Source organism: Stegostoma tigrinum, chromosome 6 (genome assembly GCF_030684315.1).
Source record: "Stegostoma tigrinum isolate sSteTig4 chromosome 6, sSteTig4.hap1, whole genome shotgun sequence".
Taxonomy (NCBI): domain Eukaryota; kingdom Metazoa; phylum Chordata; class Chondrichthyes; order Orectolobiformes; family Stegostomatidae; genus Stegostoma; species Stegostoma tigrinum.
Genome location: NC_081359.1, coordinates 81,642,354 through 81,654,397, shown reverse-complemented (window position 1 = coordinate 81,654,397; position 12,044 = coordinate 81,642,354). Strand labels below are relative to the sequence as shown.

Below are 12,044 nucleotides of genomic sequence, written 5' to 3'. Positions count from 1 at the left end.
TAGCAATAACCTAAACTGAATTTCTTTCTGCAGATTGGGGTGATCCTGTAAAATGGTGCAAGTATCTATCTGAACTATGTAAATTCTAAAGTTTAGGAAAATTGAGCAGGGTCAGATCAAAAGCTCATCCTGGCAAGAATCCACTGCTATAGTGGCAAGGAGAAAATTCAAGTCAATACCTTTAATTAACTTTACCAACGGCTTCCACAAATGATTAGTTTGTTGCAGCCATGGAAAACAGCCTAAAATCCATGCTATCTGAATTGATAAGCTCTTAATTAAGTAGCAGGTAATAGCACATTGTCAGTTGTAAATGTTCCTTACTATATGGAAAATCTACAAAGTTGGTAAGGGTAACAACTTAAAAAACATAACTGTATGTCAATATTTTACCTGAATAAATTTTTCAATGGTCTTCAGGACTTCCATGTTAAGCTGTTTAACAGGTATAGATGATAAATCTACATGGCTTAGGAGGCTGTGAATGATCTGCAGTAATGACTGTTGCATGCTGGGAAGACCTTTATCCAGCAACTGTTCAGTTGAAAGTATATTCATTAGTTCATTTCAAAGTTGGCTTAACCATCATGTCATTAAGCCAAGACACTAATATAAATTAATACTGAAAACCGTAAATTAACAGGATGTCATGCATATAACATTAAATCTACTTATATTGCTCCTTAACATTTTCCTGGATATTCAAAACATTTTTGGGGGAGTAATCAATAAATTTGAACGACGGATTTGTAGATCCACAATTTGGATCTTGAAAAGCTAAATCTGCACTCTGAATTACAGTAAAGTCAAAAAAGAACTAAAGTTCTTCTTCATGATTTTGGCACAGGAGCTTTGCTGAGTGAGAGCACAGATCTTTTCTCTAAGGAGAGTGAATAAGGTCTGCTGGCATTCCATACACTGCCTGAAGTGAATAAAATCATTATTAAAGCATATTGTTAGGTGATTTGGGCAGAAATTGAATACTTCTCCCATAAATCATTGGATTCAATATTCCAAAACTGACTAAATTTAAACATTTAACAAATTAAATTATGATCAACTGATTTACTACACATCATTTAAACATACAAACTATATCACTTAAGAGAAAATTTCTGCAAAAAATAGAATAAAAATAGTAAACGTTAGAAACACACAGCAGGGCAGTCTGGAGAGAAAGATAAAGTTGTCTACATAGCAAGTCCAAACGAGAGTGCAAGGATTCAACTACCTATTTTGTTTACAACTTTTTTTCAGTTTCATTTCATGTGAGACAAATTCCGAACTCAGAACTGAAAAATGTACATCTAAAGAATCCAAAATAGTAGTAGCAAAAAGATGTACAATACACACCTCTGCCATGTATGTAACCAGGTTCAATGTAATTTCTGCAAAGGACTCGTGGAGGTAACGGCAAACAACATTTACCCATGTAGCACAGTCTCGTGTATAGCTGTGTGTCTTATACAAAGTCATTACATGAGCTAAGTTGGAAAGTTTAGGGTTCTTTTCTTCCATACAGACCTGTCAGAAATAGTTCAAAATATCATATATTTTGATCTTAAAACATGATTGTTAAAAAAAGCTGCATGTAAAATTTTCACACTGAAAGGACAAACCTGAGCTATGCGATCTGCGGAATCCTTGCAGAACTGGGTAGGGTTATCAAAGTGCTGAATCAAATGTGGAAGGAGGCAGAGAACATTCAAGGGAAATCCTGAAATAGCCAAATAATGGAAAGACAATTAAATTACAATCTTGATCTGATCAATTTCTAAAGCTAAATTTATTGGGCTGTCTTTAAGTTTTTTGCAAGGTTGCACACATGTACTCCTTCTCTGAAGAAAACCTGACAGGTACTTTTCTGGCTGCCATGCATTTACACAGCAAAGTGAAAATACTGCCAAATCAGATAGTAATTGTTTCTTGTTTCTGCAATTTGTGTTTCATAATTGTTAGTCAGAGGCAGATGGTGAGAACTACTTTGTGTAAAACTCATTACAAAATTCTGGTCCTGTGGCATCTTGAAATGAGGTAATGTGAAAGAAATGTTCACATGTGCAAAAGATTTACACTTGTAAACATCTAGCAAAATATACAAGAAATAGGAGCACGAGTAGGCCACGTAGCCCTTGAGGCTGATCCACTATTCAAGACCTTCTTGGGCTTTGACTATACTTTCCCACTGCTTCCTGGAGTCACCGAGGCACTAAAAATTCATCTACCCAAGCCTTAAATGTGTTTAGTGATGCAGATTCCACAACCTTTTATGCCAGAGCATTCCAAAGATACTCAAACAATTGAGTGGAGAAATTTCTTCTTATCTCCATCTTAAATGGACAGCTCCTTATTTGACCCACATTTTAGATTTCTTCAATCTAAGCGGAAACAATCTTCAGCTTATCAAGATACCCCAGAATCTCAATTGTTTCAACAAGGTTGCCTCTCATTCTTCTAAACTTCAGGGAATACAGAGCCAATTTGCTCAGTTAGCATCGTGTCATAGGACACCTCATTCCAGAGACTAATTTAGTAAACCTTCGCCATAATGCCTCCAATGCATATACTATTTTCTCAAATGCGGAAAGCAAAGCTGCACATAGTACTTTAGTTGTCTCCTGTACAATTCTAGCAGGCTTGTGTATTCCTGTACTGCAATCCTTTTATAATCATAACCACTACATGCCACTAGCCTCCTTAACTGCTTGCTACCCCTGCATGCTAACTTATTGCGCTCCTTGCACAAGCACATCCAATTCTTAGAAAATAGGTAACTTCACACGCCACTGTGTTATCACTTGAATGCCATCTTGTTGAGTGGTTGGACAACATGTTCATATTTATTTTCAGCTTTTTTGTATCCTCCCCACAGCCTACCTTTCCACCTGAATTTGTATCATCACACTTAAACTAAGAGACTGAAGTTAACGTATCCAAGTCCAATATATATTGTAAATAAATGACACGTAAGCATTGATATTTGGCACTCCACTATAAGGCCTGTCAAATTAAAAGTGCCCCAGTTATGCCCTTTCTGCTTCCTGTTCATTAATCAATATTTCAGAGTTAATAAATTACTTTCACCTCCGAGAGCCCTTAGCTTGCTTATTAACCTTTTAGAAGCACTTTTTGGAAATGCCATTTGGAAAGCCAGGTATGCTATATGAATTGATTCCCCCTTATCTACCTTACTGCATACACCCTCAAAGAACACCAAACAATTTGTCAAACAGCATTTCTCTTTGGTATAATAACACTGACTCGTACTTAGAAAAGTATTATATGGTTAGAACATTATTAAGTCCTCTTTAATAATAGATTTGAGCACTTTCCCAACAACTAATGTTAACTAGCGTGCAGCTCTCTGACTGAACGTAGGTTAATTGGCCCAGAACACACTCATTAACATTAGACTAACTGATTTGTAACCTACTGATTTCTGGAAATGCTTTAAGTATACAAGTTAAACTTCATATACTTTATATTAATATAGTAATTAAACTTCTCTAGTGAATTTATTCCATTCATTGCTATACGCTATGGATGTTATTTATAGGAACAGCAGTAGACTTTTCAGCCATTGAGCCTATCTCATGATTCAATAGGACCTTAACTAATCAAACACTTCAATGCCTTCCACCTAACCCATCCCATAACCCTCTACACCACAGGTAATCAGACATCTACCAATCTCTACTTCAAACATACTCAAAGTCTGAGCTTTCATAGATCCCTGTAGAGAAGAATTCCAAAGGTTCAGAATCCTGTGTTTAAAAAGAGAAAAAAAAAGTGTCCTCATCTCAGACATATTGGCATTCACCTAAATTTTAACTTGCGCCTACTGGTTTATTGCTCTGTGCGTTATGTTTGGGCAGATGACTTCAGGGCATGGCCCCACACCAGGAAGAGAGCTTGCTGGATTGAGTACCAATTAGATAGTTATGGACTATCCAATGTGCTTCTTATCTAATCATAAACCTCAATGAAGTTGTATCCTGCCTGAAAGCTGACAGCCAATCAGACACCAGTCTCAGGGAACTGGAGCAGGTCACTGGAAACCCAGATTGCGCAGTTATGTCAAGCTGCGCCAACAAGCAGTTAAGTAGTTTGTGGGGAGATTGCAGGCACAGTACAGGATCTGCCTTTCAGCAAATGTGTTCAAGGGAAGTGATAAGTCTTCACAGTGACATCTGAGAAAGTACCGTTAAGCTGCAGTGAAAATACTAAAAAAAAAATCAAATTTAGCCTGGGTTTTCATCCAAGAGTTGGGTGGACAGATTTGGGAGAATTCCTGGTTACAGGAAACTGCCAGGTGTGGAGGTGGGCTGCACAGAAGGCCAGCTTCTGCATGCACACTGGCACTGTACTGAAAGTTTGAAAAGCACGAATAAAACATAAACTAACTCTCACCTTTGCCACACACACCCCATTTCCACTCATAACCTCCACGCTACCCTGATCCCATGTACTCAATCCTCATTGCTGCTCATATCAATTGCCATGTATGCATCCCTGTGCATCTTTATTGGTCCTACATACTTTGTCATTTCAGGCGAATCCATGCCCTTTTCACTGTTTGCCCTTATACCTACCATGCCAGTTGATATAATACCCACCAATGATCCATGCAGAAATAAAATAAAGTTATATTAAATTTCACTATATTGAAAAAATATGCTGATTCATAAATTTCATTAACCTTTGTGGAACTACATTATGTTTTAGAAGATTAAGCATTTTATTCAAGTGCATTTCTGAAGAAGGGTCTAGGCCCGAAGCGTCAGCCTTCCTGCTCCTCTGATGCTGCTTGGCCTGCTGTGTTCATCCAGCTCTATGCCTTGTTATCCCTAAATCTAGATTGTTGTGAACTGAGATAATGGGAACTGCAGATGCTGGAGAACCCGAGATAAAGTGTGGGGCTGGACGAACACAGCAGGCCAAGCAGCATCTTAGGAGCACAAAAGCTGCCGTTTCGGGCCTCGTCCCTTTTTTTCCTGATGAAGGGTCTAGGCCCGAAACGTCAGCTTTTGTGCTCCTAAGATGCTGCTTGGCCTGCTTTGTTCATCCAGCCCCACACTTTGTTACCTTGTTGTGAACGGAGTCTGTTTAAAAAATTTGACTGCCTAGGTTTTGTGCTCAAACTCCAACAGCTCAATCAGAAAATAAAACTGTGTAATGAGAGACATCTATAAAGCCTTTTCTTACAAAAATGAACAGATCTAGGCTTCTAGCTACTTTTGAGCTTTCAGATTTTTAGTAATCTTTATAGTTACTGGGTGAAAGGTGGATAAATATTCAATTTATGAATGCTGAAATGGCCAACATATTCAGTGAAGTGTATGTATAACAGCTGAATATGATCATTCTGGACTGTGTAGCAGTCCACACAAGAATGCACATGAAGTACTTTTTAATTACTATAAAATTTTTAATATGTCTTGATCCTCCATAATATGTAAGTTGCCCAATTTCTCTTCCACTAAATTTGTTTGATTTTAAAATGTTGTGTTTTCTAAACTATAATCACATAATGGCTGCCTGTTTTCTCTAAAATGCAAAGCAATTTGTTTCACAAATATTCTCCTTTTCTCTAATTACCAAGACTGTCATGATTTCCTACCACACCCAGATTGTTTGTTTATTTGTGAAAATAGAAGTGATTCTTCAAGACCTTGGCTACTTTCACGGCACAAACACGCAAGTTGAAAGTCACAGGAGACATTGTTAGCTTATCTTCACCATTTCGTAGGAAGTAAAATTAAGTTGTGGCTGGGTGGTGCCAGATTTGCTGTCTGTTACACACCTATGGTCACCAGGTTTGTCCTAGATCTCATATTAGGGGCATTATATTTTATTTCCTGTGAATATTTCTATTTACAATGTATGTAAGTCTAATATATGGGGGAAATTTAACTGGATAGCAGTAAACAAAGTCAAGTGATGAAACAAATCATCCAGTTTCCTTTCCATTAACTCTTAATAGAACAGAAAATCAGGTTCGATTTGTAGTAGAAAGGTGATCCATTTCTGCCCACTTTGTACCCCTGCTGAAGTTTAATTGTAACTCTGAAAGATGTTTAGAAGTGTTTTTCACCAGCATGTGAAATTTGATATGCCTCTCTGTTGGACAGTTCTGGTGGCACTTCTAAACATTCAGATACTACTTTCTTACATGAAGTTTTCTTGCTTCTATGTTCAAATCCTCTCTTTGCTCCAGCCTACTTCTGTAAAATATAATGGCTACCCTGATCAGTTGCCATTTTCTTGCTAACTTGTGTAGTCCTCTCCTAAATGTGATCTGTATTCATGGTCCTCCAAATATGAATATCAGCCAAATATTTGGAAAATACACTGTGGAGATAATTAGTTGGGTTTTCTCTTACCCAGTTAGAACTGGGATTACTGAAATTATAGTCTTATTGTTAAGCTAAGAAAATCAGAACTAGTTTCTCCACTGTGCAAAACATTAAACTCAATACTGCATTTGTCGGTTATTTGATAGAAAGTTATCAACAGACGAACAGTTGCCCCTATTGTAGCTCTGACTTATTTAAAGATGGCTAGAGATTTCCCATGAGAAATCAGCAAAAATTAAAAACAAACATGATGCAGTATGAAAGGCTAAAACCATTTTCAACCATTTCTATAGTGCCTTTTCATGATTACAATTATTCCCCATGTTTACCTATTGCTTGTGTTAAATCAATCACTGAGATTCGAGAGACAGGAGTCAGTTGGCTGAAGAGTTGCAGAGTTAGGTCTGTAGTGGATAAGGATGTAAATCCTTTTAGCAATAGCTGCTGTAATCCTGAGAAGTTTGTCCATTTCAGCTGCCCTTGTAGCTTTTCAAGTTTCTCCCTAGTTTCAGTCTTATCCAAAGGAAGATGAACCAGAAGTTTAGTTAACAACCGCTGTGCCATTTGGTATTCAAACTCGAAGTCAGACTCCATCAGTGCTACAGCAGACCAGAAAATAGTAGCCAGAAGATTCGTAGGATTATTAATATTATTTGGGTCAATTATGCTGTCTTTAAGGGAGGATGAACTTCGGGTTTTTGACACAACGGCTTGGCCATTTGCCTGGATTCGGTCCAAAGTAGCACTACGTGGAGGATCAGAAAATCTGTCTGAAACACCAAACTTTTTTGGTACAGAAAAACTTCGCTGATGTCTGCTGCGTTCAGTAGTAATTCCACCACTGTTCAATACGCCTGATGTTAGATTTAGCTGCCCAGTGCTCTTACGACTTGATGCTAGTTTGGTATTCATCATGAAATCAGGAGAGGATGACCTGATAAAAGCAAAATACGAAATTAATACAGACTGATTCAGACTGAATGATTTCAGGTGCATTAAGCAATTCTGACTGCATGAAATGTTCCTTATTTATACTTCCTTTACTTTCTATGTTATTATTTATTTTAACTCGTAAAAGTTAAAAACATGAATTATATCATCAGGAACTCCATTTTAAAGGATTATGGCTGAAGCAAACATGCTTTTTCTTGTTTCTCTAGATCTGTTCCTCTACATGAATTTAGCTGCATAATACAGTGTTGCTCTGTAACCTCTCCAGCTTTTTCCTGATTCTTCATTCAGTATATGCTAACAAAACAGCTCTAGTTTTCAAAATTGTGGGTAAGAGTTAAAAAGTTAGGGTGAGTCATATTTCTTCATCACTGAATTTTTAGGAGCATTGATACTTAAACTTACTTCTTAAGATACAATTCCTAAGAACTTGCATCAAATTTACTACGGGAAGGACCTTAGAAAAGAAATTCCCCAAAAATGTTCCCAGTATTGAAAGGCTTTATTTATGAAGGGTAAGATAGAAAAGGAGACCAAGTGCTGATCATTTTGAATAGCTCCATTGTAAGATCAGTTGAAGTAAATTCAAAAGTAATTGTAAAAACTATTTTCACTAGAAAATCAGTTGGTTAATCAAGGGTATAAAAATTTCTACAAAAACAGTAAAGGAAGAGGCTGCAAGATTTTCTCCCCCAATGCAGAGGAGGCTCACTAAAAAAATATTGAAAATAGCACTATCAGGATTAATTACAGCTTTCAAAGTACAGCTCACAAGGAGGTCCATTGGCCTGTTTAGTTTATGATTTTAAAGGAAGTGGCAAATATTTGTAATAGTTACATTTTAAAAAAAGAATTTGTTAAATTTTGATGGACTAAGCAGACCTGACAGGATTGTCCCATTTTTGGCCCAATTCCACAATCATCTTGGACAGAAACCTGCGGCCTACTGAAGTAAGGAAACCTGCCAGAGCTTCCAGGAATCAGGCAGTTGATGGGCTTTCTGGGATTAGGATCTGCTGGCCAATCAGAGGCTGAAAGCTCCAAAACTCAGCAGCTCTACAACAGAGCAATAGCTGCGGGAGACACCCTATCCCTGGACTCCTAGATGGAAGATTACTTCCAGGGAAAAAACATAATAGTCTTTTGGGGGTCATGAGGGATGCAGCCAGGACGTTTAGAAATGAGAGGCATATGGATAGCTCCCAGATGCCACCCAATCACCCTTTGTAGAGTCTGCAGTCTTGCACAAATTGCTGCAGATTGAGGGACACGCCCTTTCCCACAACAAACTGATAGCCTGGCTATACTGGTTAGCTAGTTATATAAGCTGAATCCTTCTTGGAGCTGAAGCATTGGCAGCACAGTCAGTAAAAGATTCTTAAGTACTCAATAATTTGACTTCTTGAGGCCCTCAACTGGAGGCAAAGCGGGCAAGTTGAGCTTGGGCATTCCCACAGTAAACTAGGTTGTGGTGGCAGGAAAGCAACAAGTATATCCTCAATGCCAAACTTACCAATTATTTTCTATTCTGCCCATTTTCCTAGAGGAGATCTAATTGAGGCATGTAAGATGCTAGAGGGGATTGTGAAAGTAGACATCAAAAGGATGTTTTCTCATGTGGGGCAATGTAGAATAATGGGTTATAGTTTCAGAAGGAGTGACCAATTTAAAATAGAAATGAGAAGAAATTCCTTCTCTCAAAGGATAAATTGTGGAATTCACTGCCCCAGGATGCAGTGGATACGAAGACATTGAACAAGTTTAAGGAGATAGACAGATGCTTAATTATTAATCATGGAAGGGTTATGGACAGTGGCAGGGAAGTGGGGTTGAGGCGGAGATGTGACCAGCCACGATTGTATTAAAGGGTGGAGCAGCTAGAGTTGCCTGCTCCTACACCTAATTTTTATGTTCATCCTCCTCGGGTCACATACTCACCACCTTTCTCCTAAATCACTCACTTGATGCCATTCACCTGCCAGACCTTCATTCTACACCCCAACGGGACGGGTAACTTTCCCAACCAGTCAATCATTAACTCCTCTGCCAAGCCAGGAAACCTGAAGGTTGCTCAACTCTTCTTCCTATCACCTTTGGTGACTGAACTCAACTCTCATTCCCCTCATTCCATGCCAATCTCCCTCCAAAACCTTCTGTGTTCCCATCTGGCAGACTCACTGCTTTGGCTCCAGGCAATGACCAAGTTATTCTGCACACATTGTGCCACTCCTCCAAAAGCAGACGGTTTCTTTTTCACTCTTGCTTTTGTTAGGTTCACGAGTGACCGACCGAGTGGGGTGGGGTGGGGCGGGGCTTGTCAGTTGGGTGGCTCAGTGAGTGGAGAAATTAACTTTTGGGGAAGCTCTTTTCAAAACCTTCCAGTTACACTTATTTGCGATTTGAACAAAGGATCAGGGGCCACATTGGAGTCCCTGGTACCTGCTGAACAATCCAGATATACACTTTAACAACACCCTGTGCGATCCCACCACTCTGTCAATAGCAGTTGCATGATGGCTTTTACAGCACATTTATTTGGGAGAAAATTTGTATTTAAATATGGAAGGCAGGTAGCTGATTTCAACTTGGGTTTGTTGGGAAGTGATGAGTTCGCTCCTGATCTATTTTATATGCCACCCACCCCCACAAAAGTTAGCTCATTAGGGTATCTATTATTTGCTGGCACTGCTGGTCAGGCAGCACTTATTGCCCAGAGGGCTGTTAAGAGTCAGCCACATTGCTGTGGGTCTGGAGTCACATGTAGGCCAGCCACATCACAATAGCAGATTTCCTTCCCTTAAAGGACATTAGTGAACCAGATGGGTTTTTCCTGACAACCAATGAATTCATGGTCATCATAAGACTCTTACGTCCAAATATTTATTGAATTCAAATTCCATCATTTGCCATGGCAGGATTTGAAAATAGGTCCCCAGAACCTTGGTCTCTGGGTTAACAGTCCAGCGATAATACCACTGGGCCATCAACTCCCCTTAGAAGTTCTGATGCATCAATCAAGTCACCATATGGGTATCTCTCTCATTAGAGAGAGACTGGTCAGGACTTAACCCTAGGTGCACCACATATCAGGCAAGGGGAAAGATTGAGAAAGAGAGTTCGTTAAGGTAATCTCAGCCAGTGTAGGGATTAAAACCACTCTGATAGCATCACAGTGTCGCAAACCACTGGCCAGGCAACTGAGCTAAACCGACCTCATGCAAATTTCTGCAACTTTAGGATAGGCATAATTTGGGAGATATTAGGGGAACCTCGCACATAATTGCACAAGATAAGAGTGATGTATCTGCATCATCTTCAGCCAGGAATGCCAAGTGAATGATCCACTGTGAATTCTTTGAATTTTTGAAGACAATCCACAATGCTTTGGACTTAATGGAAGTCCAAAGCATTGTGGATTGTCTTCAAAAATTCAATTCCTCATAAGGAAAATCAGACAACCACAGAAGGCAATGCATACTGTAAAGGCAATGAGCGCTGACACCATTCTGATAATAATGCCCAGAACATATGCTCAAGAGCAATCTGCTCTCCTAGCCAAGCTGTTCCAAAACCGCTACAACTTAGCAGTAGGCCTGCCTACCAATGTGCCACCTTCTGGAAACAAAGAAACAAAGAAACCTACAGCACAGGAACAGGCCCTTCAGCCCTCCAAGCCTGCGCCGATCAAGATCCTCTGTCTAACCTGTCATCTATTTTCTAACGGTCTGTGTCCATTTGCTCCCTGCCCATCCATGTACCTGTCCAAATATATCTTAAAAGACGCTAACGTGTCTGCGTCTACCACCTCCGCTGGCAACGTGTTCCAGGCACCCACCACCCTCTGTGTCAAGAACTTTCCACGCATATCTCCCTCAAACTTTCCTCCTCTTACTTTGAACTCATGGCCCCTAGTAATTGAGTCCCCCACTCTGGGAAAAAGCTTTTTGCAATCCACCCTGTCTATACCCCTCATCATTTTGAAGACCTCAATCAGGTCCCCCCTCAATCTCCGTTTTTCTAATGAAAATAATCCTAATCTATTCAACCTCTCTTCATAGCTAGCACCCTCCATACCAGGCAACATCCTGGTGAACCTTCTCTGCACCCTCTCCAAAGCATCCACATCCTTTTGGTAAAGTGGCGACCAGAACTGTACACAGTACTCCAAATGTGGCCGAACCAAAGTCCTATACAACTGCAACATGACCTGCCAACTCTTGTACTCAATACTCCGTCTAATGAAGGAAAGCATGCCATATGCCTTCTTGACCACCCTATTGACCTGCGTTGTCACCTTCAGGGAACAATGGACCTGAACAACCAGATCTCTCTGTTCATCAATTTTCCCCAGGATTTTTCCATTTACTGTATAGTTCGCCCTTGAATTTGATCGTCCAAAATGCATCAACTCGCATTTGCCCAGATTGAACTCCATCTGCCATTTATCTGCCCAACTCTCCAATCTATCTATATTCTGCTGTAATTTCTGACAGTCCCCTTCACTATCAGCTACTCCACCAATCTTAGTGTCATCTGCAAACTTGCTGATCAGACCACCTACACCTTCCTCCAGATCATTTACATATATCACAAACAACAGTGGTCCCAGCACAGATCCCTGTGGAACACCACTGGTTACAGGTCTCCAATTTGAGAAACTCCCTTCTACTACTACCCTCTGTCTCCTGTTGCCCAGCCAGTTTTTTAATCCATCTAGTTAGCACACCCTGGACCCCA

The 12,044-nt window shown here is 39.7% G+C and overlaps 1 protein-coding gene across 7 annotated transcripts in view; it reads right to left on the bottom strand.

Annotated features, from left to right (window-relative positions):
* Positions 1-12,044, bottom strand: part of LOC125453068 (protein furry homolog) — a 301,124-nt gene that overhangs the window by 62,885 nt on the left and 226,195 nt on the right. For all 7 annotated transcript variants that reach the window (XR_009445855.1, XR_009445856.1, XM_059646706.1 and 4 more), the window contains exons 44-47: positions 6,686-7,290; positions 1,620-1,717; positions 1,354-1,524; positions 394-534 (exon numbers count right to left, since the gene is read on the bottom strand). Coding sequence is in view for 5 of the 7 variants with exons in the window: in XM_059646706.1 (XP_059502689.1) it covers positions 394-534; positions 1,354-1,524; positions 1,620-1,717; positions 6,686-7,290 (1,015 nt within the window). In the remaining 2 variants the exon portion in view is untranslated. The remainder of the gene's footprint in view (positions 1-393; positions 535-1,353; positions 1,525-1,619; positions 1,718-6,685; positions 7,291-12,044) is intronic.